The sequence below is a fragment of the Saccostrea cucullata genome, unplaced genomic scaffold (genome assembly GCF_032062105.1).
Source record: "Saccostrea cucullata isolate Sc308-1 unplaced genomic scaffold, CSIRO_AGI_Scuc_v1 ctg984, whole genome shotgun sequence".
Classification (NCBI taxonomy): Eukaryota; Metazoa; Mollusca; class Bivalvia; order Ostreida; family Ostreidae; genus Saccostrea; species Saccostrea cuccullata.
The window spans coordinates 30,189-43,731 of record NW_026941313.1 but is presented as its reverse complement, the minus strand read 5'-3'; the positions used below and the strand labels follow the sequence as shown (position 1 = coordinate 43,731).

The 13,543-nt window shown below is 31.7% G+C and overlaps 2 protein-coding genes across 2 annotated transcripts in view; one reads left to right on the top strand and one right to left on the bottom strand.

Moving 5' to 3' along the window:
- Window positions 1-82: 82 nt before the first annotated feature.
- LOC134257607 (putative nuclease HARBI1) lies at window positions 83-1,215 on the bottom strand. The gene is made up of 3 exons (XM_062740195.1): window positions 642-1,215; window positions 361-537; window positions 83-277 (listed from the first exon to the last, which is right to left on the bottom strand). Exons 1-3 carry the CDS (start codon window positions 1,083-1,085, stop codon window positions 206-208), a joined length of 693 nt encoding a protein of 230 aa, XP_062596179.1. The 5' UTR covers window positions 1,086-1,215; the 3' UTR covers window positions 83-205.
- Window positions 1,216-9,219: 8,004 nt separating this feature from the next.
- The window catches only part of LOC134257603 (uncharacterized), a 29,944-nt gene continuing 25,620 nt past the window's right edge, over window positions 9,220-13,543 (top strand). The window contains exon 1 of the mRNA XM_062740190.1: window positions 9,220-9,398. Coding sequence (XP_062596174.1) covers window positions 9,326-9,398 — 73 coding nt within the window. The 5' untranslated portion in view covers window positions 9,220-9,325. The remainder of the gene's footprint in view (window positions 9,399-13,543) is intronic.

Sequence of the window (13,543 nt, the reverse complement as noted above, 5' to 3'; positions counted from 1 at the left end):
CTTCTAAATCTGCCTTTGAGGTGGCCAATTGCCCTTTCAACAGTCTGTTAAAACGTTTTTGTTGATTACTCAGGTGCCCATTGTCTCTAAACGGTGTGATAAGCCATTGTTTTAAAGGGTAAGCAGAGTCTGCAATGTTATGCATATTTGGTGGTGCTAGTGCTCCATTTTCACCTCTTGTAAAGAGTGTACTGTTCCGTAGAACTCATGCATCATCGGCACATCCAGGCCATCCAGTATGAGCACTTACAATCTTCAGATTGTGATCCACAACAATCTGAAAAAGGAATTATAAAAATATAACATTAGTATGCACAGTGTTTGCATGATATGCTTTTAAGCTCCAATTTATAAACAAACCTGTAACTGAATTGATGGATATCCCTTGCGATTTATATAATCTGAATCCCCTCCTATTGGTGAACTTAATCGAATATGAGTCCCATCGAGCACATCAATGATCCCAGGAAAGCCACTAGCTAACTGAAATAATTGTGCAGTTATGTTCTGTGCTGCTGGATCCAGCCACTGAATTACCTGCCTGAAAAGAAAATACCCAAAATTCGCACAGGAAAAAACCCATACATGTTTATGAAAAATAAAATTTGCAGTATAAAAAGTATGTTTTAGGCTGCACTCACATTCAAGAACCCTTCTTTCAAAGCACTTGTAACTTTAATAACTATCTTGTGTACAGTTAAAAGGGACACACCAAAAAGATTGCCAGTCTCTCGCATGGACTCTTGATTGGCCAAATACCAAATAAAAAGAAGTAGTTGTTTCTTTGGTGTTATTTCCTTCTTGCCCCCATCATGGACTGCTGTCAAACGTGGAGCAATAATATTTAAAATAATTTCAACTGTTGTCCTGTTCAGTCGAAAATGTGTTCTGAAATCATCAGTGGAATGCATTGTCACCGTTTCCTCGACAAAGTCCTGAATACGGGGAATGTGTTTCCGAGGCATCATAAGTAAATGAATTATATAATCATTCATTTTATCGATACAATACAGTTCTTCCACATTATCCTCTAAAAAAATATCCAGTACGCAAAAACATGCTGCAATTGAATCTGACGTCGCCATATGTTTACCGCAAAATATCAGAGCTGAAAAAGATAAATAAAATCCACTGGTTTAGAATATATCATATAAATACCCCTACTTGAATGACCTTAATATTCTTGATAAATAATTTCAAACTAAACTTACCAATTCATGCCGTAAGGTGTTTGCGAGTTTTAACTGCAGGGATTTACTTCCATATTGTTTACATTCGTAACAACACATGGTGTGAAATTAACCCATTCGATTGCAAATTCGATTGCGCATGTGCATGACGTATATTTAAATTAACTCGTTTTAACCGGGTTTCCCAATCGAAGTAGACCTAAATGTTAACGTCAGAGAAATACTAGTATGACATTACCATTTCCCTGTTAGAACTTTTTAGAGTGATACAAGTTCCTCCAAAGTTAAGCGTAAATTATATTATGACTTAATATTTTAATAAGAAAATAACTTTTCTTATTTTCTGAGCAAATATAAAAAAAAGGGAAATTGGCATTAAATTGAATATTAAATGATTTTTTTTAAAGTGCATGAAAATACGTGATTGCAGGAAAAAGGTATATACATGATTTTGTGCTAGAAATAGGAAACTGTATACGCGTTAAAATGCAGGGAAGGGGAAAAGCTATGATGCTGTAATTGTTTTACGTACTTGCTGAACTAATACGTCACTAATATGTTCATTTTGTCTGTTTGTTGAACTGTTTTAAGGAGGCTAGGGGGTTAAAAGATTATTTTTATCAACCACTAGATGTAACTTTTTTTTTTAGATATTTCTTGAGCTGGAAACTATCATTTGGCAAAAATAAATTTTCATAAATTTTAGTTTTAAAATTTGATCATTTTATTATATCTTTATATGGAGCTCTTCTTTCAAAGGAGATCAAAATAGTCTAAAAATGGTCACGACCACCCAGCCTCTTTAATGTTTCAAATCAGGGAAACAGGTTCCGTGTAAAAATTCTTTACCTTTAATATACACATCGTTGCTTGATTAACTTCTAAATAAGGCCAACGATAAGATAAGTTATGCCCTAATGCATATGCTTGCTATTCATATGTTTGAATTTCTAATATTTTCCAATCTAATTAAAATTAGATGTTAGATCCACTCGCATACTCGCTACACTAACATCTAACAACATCCCATTGAGGGTCACGTCAGAGGTCAAATTATATCAACCAATCAAATCGTCGCCTGCAAAATCATTGAATATTAATTGGTGAAGCGAATAAGTCTAGAGTTCTTCCGAATTTGACCTCTGACGTGACCCTCTATGGGATGTTGTTAGATGTTAGTGTAGCGTGTATGCGAGCGGATCTAACATCTAATTTTAATTAGATTGAATATTTTTAAGGGAGATAAAACACGACGATGATAAAAAATGTGGAATTTTTGTTTTTAGAGTTTTTAATGTAATATATCGAGGAGTCAATGTAGTTTTATTAAATTCGCTTTCTTTCGCCATATAATTCTAACTTTTTTCTCAAACAAAATAAACATTTTAATTAACCAGCAATTCCAAAAAAAGTCATTGAAAAATGTGCATGCTTAATTTAAGAGAATACGTTATATACGATAAAGTCTTCATCAGTTTTTTTTATCTTTCATTAGGTTTAGGGTATAATACCAGAAGAATACAAGGATTTAGCACTCTTCTTTTAAACACAACTCTGACTGACCGGAAGGACATTTGTTATCAAGATGATGAGAATACAACTCTGCCTCCAATTATAGAACAACAATGTAGAGGAGTAGCCCAGTATGTTTGGATTAACACAAATAAAATGTTTCATGATGGAGCATCCCTTGAAATATGTGAAGTGCAGGTTTATGGTAAGCTATTTGTTACATTGTAAAAACTGTCTGAGTTGATATTGCTTGATATTGCAATACCCTAAAATACATATATTTTATAAAACTCATATTTTGATTCCACTTCTAAAAAAATTAGGTTTACAGATTGAGCAAAGAATATCCTATCTGTTCATAATTAACAGGATCATTTTTTTTTTTTTGCTTTGTTTTAGTATTGCTGGTTTATATTTAGAATATGAACATATTCACACAACTATTCACAAAATACTTAGGAAACGCTCCCCTTAAACCTTAGTACACAGAGTTGAAATTTTTGAATAGTGTATCTTTTTGATTGGCACATGTAATTAATAAGTATAAATTCAAGATAATCTGTGTGAATCATAATCATTAAGAGAAAAATGATTCTCTGACTGAATGTTGCTGAGAAATTGTGTGTAATTTATTTTATTTCGTATGAATTCGATTACATGTTACTGTGGAAAATGTCCCCTTGTATTTAGGTAATTGTAAATTTCACATAAAATATTTTATAGTTTTTATAGAATTAAAATTCATAATTGTCCCCAGCAATTTTTGTACCAAAAGAAATGGTGTATTGAATATCGTGACAAGAATTTTGCAATAATTCTGTTTTGTACTTGTACCCATGTGATTTTCTTGTAACATTTAGGGTACTCAGCTATGTTAAGAAAGGTCAAGTTTAAATTCGTGATACACTGTATAGAAGTTAAATTGTGACGTCACAGATGATTTAACAAGGCACAAAATTAGTTAGCGACATTGTGATGCATAAATAAAAACTAAGATTTAATCATTTATCAATTATTTATAAAATCTTGCAAAACTACAATAGTTGATAGCAATACATTTGAGTTATAGAAGAAAGCATCTCGTCAAATATGACGTCATCAGCCTTGAAATGACGCAGTACAGTTTATCCAGAGGATTAGATTTACTGGTTTAATATTTACGCAAGTGCTTGAATAAACATGATATCATCTGTATTTTTTAAAAATAATTATTAGATATAAAACAAAATAATTTATTAAATACAATTTGAATAGAACATGAATTAATCTAGTAGCGTTGACGCTGCAAATGTAGAAAATATTGCTAGACCGATAAGAGTATTCGTGATTTACATCAAAAGTGCAAGGCCATAGACTATTTTGTCTGTGCTTAAATATGGAATATCTACTTTTTGGGTAGAGGAAATCAACATCTTTAAACGTGTATCATTTTTTTCTTTTAAAAAAAGCTGATGCCCTAGCACTACCCTAATTTTCTTCATTCAGCTTAACAATTCTAATTGTATGCAAGTCCTTTTACAAACAGCTGATACGTGCGACATACCTGGCACTGTGTGCGGCCGAGTCCTATCCATTATGAATGACTATATTACATTTTCTACGGGTATTCAGTAGCTTTATTGCATTTTAAAAGAAATAATACATATTAAAACGGTGCTGAGGTCACATTTTCCATATCGGTCCTTAACATAGCCAAGTATTTCATACGTGTCCGCCACGTGTCAATCAAAGTCAAGAGACATCACAATAATGCTTTATTAAAATACCTGACAAGTTGTCTGCAAATTCATAATTAGATTCCATATGGTGATACAATCTAGCCAAAAATAGAATAGTTTATTAAATACATTATCAGCCGTCGGACAGTCTTAATATATCTAGTAAACTGATTCGTATGAAAGTTTGATATTTGTTCCTTCAGGCGTGTTTACATTTTATCCTGCAATATATCCATTTCTGATTTTTCTTTCCCCTCTGTGATAACTCCCTAAAAGTTAACGGAGTTGATTTCTTGATAATTTTACCGGAATTTGAAATAGGCAGGTCGATAGGTCAAGAGCTGAGAAGGTTTGATATGCATTCAATTCTCGTGCGAATCTGTCTCTGTCTGACGCTAAGAAGGCCAAATATGTATGTAAATCTCGCGCGGCTGCCTCAGTGGGCGAAGACTATTAAAATTGGCATGGGAGTCCTCGTGTAATTTCAATCTAATAGTCAACATTTTTATAGTCTAAATCTACAATTGTATTTCACACTGGAATGGAAATATAAGGAATCACTGTCGATTTAGTATAGTATGCCAGGGACATCAACGATAGTTGGAAACATGGGATAATATGTGCATAACGCGCTGCGCACGTTATGCAAATTATCCCATGTTTCCAACTATCGTTGACACCCTGGCATATTATGCTAACTAAACAGTGATACCTTAATTGATCAACTTGCATTGATACATGCACCTACATTTAATTATCTGTATGTATAATTTGATTTTCAGATCTGTCGACTAGAACACTTTATTATCAATGTCGAGTAGCCTGTTTCAGCATAGACAAACTAAAGAGAAATATTTACATATTTTGTAACAAAACAGGTTGTTCATACGAGGGCAGTGATGGAAATTGTATTTCTTGTGACCAGTGTAAGAATGATTGCAATATACACGGTGAGTGTGATGGAATGGGTTGTAAAAGTAAAAATCTTCTTCCTCCGTTCTGTAAAGGTAAGACCTCATATAAGTAAATATATATATATAATTTTGTAATCCTCTGCATTATACAAACCATCACTTAAAACAGTTTAAGAGATGGTTAATCTGTATCTGATATTGATAAAAAATGAAATAAAATCTCAATATCTTAAGCATGCAGGAAGGGCTTTTACGGAATGAATTGTAGTCGTGTATGTGGACACTGTGCAGAAACGATAGAATGTGATAAAATGAATGGCTCCTGTTCTTCTGGACAATGTGAACTAGGATGGAGTTTTGCACATGATAAAAGATGTCTTACAGGTATTTATGCCTCCTATGAGAAGTATCAGCCTGATAGTGCAGTTAAAAACAACCAATCGCATTCAACCAAGGACATTCAACATAAAGAGTGTCACACTGTCAGCCTTATAGAAACCGCAAGCTGGAGACACTTTTATCTTAAAAAAGAAAAAAAAAACTTATTTTAAAGATTTTTTTTGCAAGATATATCCTCTTCAAAGTATCTAATCAGAATGGAAATATCTTATACGATCAATATGTTGTTTGTTATTCAAAATTCCTAGAAATTTAGAAAACGACTTGCTTGCATTTTTAGTAAAATAATTTAACAAAATAAGTTTATTGAACATGGGAGGTGAGGGGTTATTTTCATTTTGATGAACAACCTCATACTACCTCGTGTGTAAAATTTCTTGCACCATAATTTCCATGTGCTATGTACTTGAATAATATCTCGACTGAATAAAATAAAAACATTTTCAAGATTTTTTGTATCTATTCAGGTTCTCTCAATCTAATTTAAGTCTAATATAGAATACAACAAGTCCTTATATTCCCCTGAAAGGTTATTTGCAGGTAACAATAAAGTAGTATTTTCTACAATGTTGGATTTCAGTCAATCAGAGAGCTACAGATGATTCAAAAATATAATAGAAGTGTTGTCATTTGATCGATGGATCGTGTCCATGGTTATGTAAACCCAGATATGTATAATATGAAGCATTTTGACAATACATGTATACATTTTATTTGAGAATTGATCGGTAGTCATGACTGTATAGAATTTACTAAGATTTTTTTTTTTTACTTTATATTAACAATGAGTAATTGTGGTGTTCAGATTCTTATATCTAAGAAATGTATATTAATACTAGTATATGTATGTATGAATTAGAAAATTTCATATCTCAAACATTCTATTGTAGTCTGTCCTATTGGTTTTTATGGCAAAGGTTGCCAGGAAAAGTGCGGTCACTGTGATAACGATCAATGCCATTACATAAATGGATCCTGTGAAGGACTCTGTAAACCTGGACACCAGGGAGATAAATGCGACAGAGGTTTCAGACACTTAATATACATTCTATTTATATAATATTTTTTAATAGATCGTCCATATAATTCTTTGCAGATATGTTTCTAGACCTCTGAATCAAATTATTTTCATTTCTTTGTCTCTTTAAAATAACATACTTCTAATGGGTCATTTTTTTTTTTGCATTTTTACCAAAAATATGGCTTTTTGAAAGGCTAATCTCATGGATAAAGAATTTTTGAGTAGTTTTGGTGGTTTACATCACCAAAGGACATGGAATTGAGTGTCTATTTATGCATCTATTACAAAGAAAAAAACATTTTGATGAAAATGATTAATTTTAAAAAATGTGATAATTCCATTGTATTCAATATCTTTACGTACATTGAGTGACCGATTTCAGACCAAAATGAAAAATGTTATTTATTAATCTTTTTCGTTTTTTTTAAGAATGCAACCATGATTGGTATGGCAGAGAATGTAATGAAAAATTCGGTCATTGCAGACATAAAAATCCGTGTCATCACGTGACCGGATCCTGCTCATGATTATGTGAACCTGGATATTCCGGAGATAATTGTGCCTTTTCTAAACATCTCGCAAATCAGAAAGAAATGATTAAGTTAATAAGAGACCTTCTTGAATATAAAAGACGTAAAGTTAAACTGAATGAAAAGGGCACTTCTCCCACTGATTTGAAATGAGAGAATTATTTATGCAAAATAAAGAAGACTTTTTTTTTCATTTATATGAATTCTACATGAATTATAGTTTCCATGGCACCTGACCCACCTCTCTTGTTTTTTTTAAAGTCTCGTTTGCTCTGCTTCCTATTTCTATGTTTCAAAACATTTCTTAGTTTTAAAGAGACTAGGGGATGGCAGCCATTTTTAGTATATTTCAATAATCTTCAAAGGAGAGCTCCATATAAAGATATACAAAAATGATAAAATTTTAAAACTAAAATGTATGAATTTCTTCTTTGCAAAATGATAGTTGACAGCTAAAGATACCGTATCTAAAAAAATAAGTAAAATCTGATGTTTAATTTGGGATAAATTTTTTGACCCACCAGCCTCCTTAAGTAATCGCGATATCAAGTATACTGTTTGTTGTTTGCATTTTTCATTCATATACTAATGAATGCTTTTGCATAAAACCGTTACATCATTCATTCAAGCCAATCACAATTTTTAGTTTATTTTCTGATCACAGAATATAAAAGGCAATAGAAATCGATGTAGATGTTATGTATAAAAAGATGTTTTGGAATATTTTGCGATATGTTTGCGTTCAACGTTGAATACAATTTGCTGTTTATGATATCACAAATTTGTTTTGTTTGATTTCATACTTTGGCTAATTTTCATTATAATTTAAAATGCTTTAAAATTATCATTGTACATTATTTAGACTGTGGAAAAATATAAACCAAAGAAATAACAAAGCCTTAGATATATTTTTTCACATAGTTAGGGTTTTAGCGAATTGGTTAGTCTGGAAAATTGTTCTACAAAGCTCTTTACAAAATTTTATGTATGCTCTCTGCTCCATCTTGACCCCAAAATTGATTTTGTCGTCATTTTCAGACTTCTTTACAGTGCTCAATTTTAAATGATTTCCGTATTTCTGAACCGCTTAATATTCTAAAACGCTTATTATAAGCAATTTTTTAACAAATACAGTTTTAATTTATTTGTCAAAATCTGTCGGACCGAAAGCAAATATAAAAGAGGTTTTGTGACATCAGGGGCGATAGATACATCATAGATAGATCCTAGATCAAAGATATTGACCTGATTTTAGAGTTTCTGATTGACAATACTTATGTCGTTTTTGGAGATAAGGTATTTAAACAATCAGTCGAAATTCTCATTGGTTTCAATCAGCCACAATACAGACCAGTTATTATACCCCCCGCTTGAAAAGCGGGAGAGTATATAGTAATCGTTAATTCCGTCCGTCCATCCGTCTGTTACTCTTTGGGGTACCCATCTCTTATTAGCTACTCCTCTTATACCACTGAATGAAATTTGATAAAACTTTCAAAGAATCTTTATTGTATATTGCCATTGTGCACCTCCTATTTTACTTTTTGATCCGACACATATTTTGGGTTTTCCATAGCAAAACATGAACACTGCATGTTTATACAAACATTGGAGGCGGGGGTATCATTTAGTGAGCTCATTGCTTACAGTACCTCTAGTTTTTATTCTCATTATGGAGAATTTATTCACAAACAAACACGATGTGAAGGAGAAGACACTTGCCGTTGCCTTTAATTTGACATTTCCTGAAGATAATGACTTTTGTTTAAGTAAAGTCAAGTGGTACTTCTGATTTAAAAGAAATAATAATTCTCTCAAATTTCTTCTATCTTTAAATCTATATAATAATGTGGTATAAAACACACTACATGTACTTTTAAGTGACATTTAAAAACGAAAATGTAATATGATATTATGTTGTAATGCATAAAAGTTAATACGTAGAAAGGGACACTTTACTTCTGATGAATTCCTACTAACATATTAGCATGAAACAGCTTCCTTCTAACCGCAGATTTCTTTGTGAGTCTGATGATTAAAGATGAAATTCAATGTTTGTTTCCCACTACTCTATTACATCGGGATTATTATTCTCCATCATGCTTCATGTTATAGTAGGTATTATTTCTATCTATATTGTCACTATTAATTCTATAAAAAGTTGTACCAAAATATGGGTATAAAATTTTAAATGTAACATGTAGTAAAAGTTCTTGTTTACCTTTTTTCTGGTGGAGACATATAAAAAGAATAGAAATAATAAAAAACACTCAAACAAACAAAAACCTTTTATTCACTAGCTGTTAACTTAGTCACTGCAAGAAGGGCCATTTATGGTGAAATATCCCTCTTCAATGAATTTCACCACTTTTTGTAAATTCCAAGCATATTGATTTTTATCAATAGTAATAGCGTTAGATTCAAATGAAAAATTGTTTGAAATATGAAGCGATGCTTACATGTTCTTTTTTAGAAATGAATAATGTGTCTAATCATGATGATCTCACAAATATGAATTAAAAGTATGAGGTATATCTGAAAATAATATTTAAGTCATACCCATCTAATTTTAATTAAAAATAACAATGGAGCGTTGTTGTGTTTTTTTTTTATTAATCAGAATATCAAATAATTTTCTGTGTTTGTAAAATAATATGCATCCATCAACAAGGGTTACCTTTCCATTATCGCTTTCACCGTTAACGGTAGCACAATCGGTAAAGTGCTCGCTCAGTGATCGGGAGGTCTTGAGCTGGTATCCGGACCGCGACTGACCTAAATCGATTTTTAAAAAAAAAAACGGGTAGCAACTGTTCCTTCGTCATGCACTCGGCACTTTGAGGTGAAAGTTGCGGGTCCTTCGGATGAGAATTTAAAAACCGAGGCCCCGTGTCAGCGGCAGGCGTTGGTAAGATAAATATCCCTTATTGCTCAATGGCCCAGAGTGCCGACCTAAAGTCAAAATTTGAAGCCCTTTACAGGCATACGGTGACATTTCCATAAGAGTGAAAAAATCTCGAGAGGAATGTCAAACAATACATAATCAATCAACCCATTATCGCCCTTGAAAGTATTTTTAGTGAAACAAAATCAATTATACTTATATAAAAACAATTCCACATCTGAATTTTTTTTAAACTATTAAAAGACAAGCGTTAAGAGAAAAAACATCTCAGATTCATAGTTCAAATGAACTAAGTATAAATGTTTTAGATAAAACATTAAAGAAACAAATTAATAAAACATAGGCAATAAAAACTTAAAATCATCATTTGTACAATAGATTAAATTTGTTTGAGTTGCCTATAAATATGGTCCTCATGAAAAAACTCTGTTCATTCTGACAAGATGATTCGTTGAATTTCATGGAAATGTTTTCAGAAAGTTATCTCTCTTCTCAGAGGGATATTACATCTTAAAAACCCTTTATTTACATGTACGAATATGCTCTTTGCAAAAGAGCTGATTTTCAAAGACCAATAATTATCAGGTGTAAATAACAATGTGTAAAAATATTGCATTGAACTCATTTAGTTTTTAGGTTTTCTATCACGAATGGTTCAACTTCTTTTCACAAAAGACGTAATTTGTTTTTCATAATGATAAAAAAAAATGTGGAATATATGCTGTTCCTATTTCAATTTAACATCTACTTAAATGCCTATTTGCAATTTGATTTTTTTTTTCCATAAGGGAGAATTAAGATATTAAGTTGTCTGCGTTCTATAGATATAATATAGAATTTCATGCAAACAGTTTGCCAGTCAATTTTTATCTTACTCATTACAAAAATTATACACATTTGCTGAAGATATATGATCTGATAAAAAAAAAATTCATGTATGTAGATATTTAAATGCTAGGAAACATAGTTTGATCTAAAACTTATAAACATTTGTTCAAAAGCATCATTTGATCAAACAGAGAAGTGACAATTTGCTTTTACAATATCAGATCAAATTGATCATTGGGTCGAAAAGACCTAAATAACTACAATAAAACAACTTTGAATAATTTTACATGAGTTACTACTGTCATTAACATGAATTTATAATTCATGATTTGGATCAATAATTGAGAAATATGTCACGATAAAATTGTATGCAATTTATCTTTATTCATTTCCTCTGGTTTTTTTCAATTCAATGTCCTATTATTTTTTGCATAGAAAATACCGTAGTTAAATATCATATGTGAAAATGGTCTGTCTAAATATATATTGAACTCTATTTTCAAACATAAGTGCCGTAAGTCTGAAGATTTTACATGGATTTTATTTTGAGAATCTGGGTCAAAAAGCCATTGAATAATTTTTACGTTTAAAAATTAGAATTATAAAGCACCTCTAAATACCAATAACGGTTTAAACGCTACGCATGCAAAAGGCTATCATGCTTGATATTTGTTCTTCGACAAATCAGAAAAAAGAAATAAAATAGGTAAACTGCGTATCAAAGCACCGGACAATATAAAATAAATTAAAGGCACTATCCAAACACAAATTATCAAGGGTAATTAGCTTTAATTTTAGTGTAAACAGAATTTTTTTCAAATGACCGCCTTTTTTTTTTTTTTTAGATATGTTGACTTCTTTTTTAAGAAAAATAATTTCTGCAAATACAATTAAGAATATTCAATTGACTAAAGGCTGCGAAAATTGATAGACACCCAATTTTAATATTTTGATTAGTTTTACTGCTATAAAGCCCCACCAAACCTTTTTTCTCAATTAATGCAAGATTTATAAACAAAAAAGAAAAAAAAAAATTACCTATGTATTCCTCAACCATATATATTTTTGCTTGTAAAACTAAAATGCAAACAAGTTTTAATACAAATTACGCAACATGTATGCCGACATGTAAAATTTTAATCCAAGCCAATCTCGCCTATTTTCCGAAAAAGAACAATCCATCCATGCATCTAATCATCAAATCAGATATTTGTAGATAACATTTTATGAAACTTTTTTAAAAAAAAACATCGTGATTAAAAGCATATTTTAAAAAAAATGCTGTCTATTACAAAATTCGTGTTCCTTTCGTCTTAGAACCAAGGGCAACAAAAGGGAATTTGAGATATCCCGATCCCGATCTAATTTATGTAGCTAACCCAACTCAAATAGAAGCAACAAAGTTTCCGTCATAAAATAAGTGCATATATTCTTTAAATTAAAAGATACTAATATTTAAAAATAATAATAATAATAATAAGACATATTTATGTACGGTTGTTATTATTTGCAAGAGGGGAACCACTTTTTGGTTCTTTAAATTAAATATACTCTGTATTGCGATGTTAAAATAGAATATATGAACATTAAAAAGGCACGTAGCATCGTTTTTGAAAGTGGGGGAGGGGGGGGGGCAACCTGTGGGGGGGGGGGGGGGGGTTGTAGTGATCAACTTTTTTCAAGGCCAACTTCCTTTCACTTCTATTTTTTTTTTCTATTTCCTTGCTATACATATACTGTGGTAAAAAGTGGGGGAGGGGCCAACCATCTTTTCAAGGAACATTTTCTATAGTAAAGGTAATGTTCGCAAAAAAGTGGGGGTCCTGCCCCCCCCCCCCCCCCCCCCTGTTGCTACTAGCTTGTGAATGCATAGATTTAACCGACAAAAGCATGTAACAAATTACATACGAATGCACTTATTAACAATAAAGCTACAACATCATGGACATCATAACGGATATGATAAAGATATACATGAATTGTCCTATTGTGGTGAATGAATAGGAAACAACATATATATAATTTCTGAAATTCAATGTGGAGATCCTAGCTTTAAATACATTTACAATCCAAAACCGAATTTTGTAAGTTTTAGCATCAGTAGCCTTATTATCTTATATCTTATTATTTTGAGAATATGGTAAACCTTCTAACACTAAAATACCGTTCACAGTAGCCCGTGTCGTTAGAGAGGTCGCTCCGTGATCAGGAGGTCGTGAGTTCGTATTTCGGCCACGACTGACCCAAGTCGGTAAAAAGAGGTTTCCTCGCCCTACGCACGTTACATTGAAGTGAAATTGCGGGTCATTCGCATGATACCTTAAAACCAAGGTTCAAAGACACGGCAAGCGTTGGTAAGATAAAGATTTCTCACTACTCAGTGGACATGGGTGTTAAGTAAATGTAAAAATATGAAGCCCTTCGCTGGTATATGGTTTTGTGTGTGTATAAGTGAAACATTATCGATTTTTTTTTAAACAACTTAGATCAATGTAATACCAAAAAAATTCTATCGAAATGTCTTTC

Bases quoted from the DNA above. Each gene is read 5' to 3' on its own strand.
- LOC134257607 (XM_062740195.1), bottom strand. From the start codon at position 1,085: ATGGCGACGTCAGATTCAATTGCAGCATGTTTTTGCGTACTGGATATT. The intron at 538-641 runs GTGAGTGCAGCC...CTTTTCAGGCAG, and splicing joins TGAAAGAAGGGTTCTTGAAT to GTAATTCAGTGGCTGGATCC. The intron at 278-360 runs GTTTGTTTATAA...TTCCTTTTTCAG, and splicing joins ATCCATCAATTCAGTTACAG to ATTGTTGTGGATCACAATCT.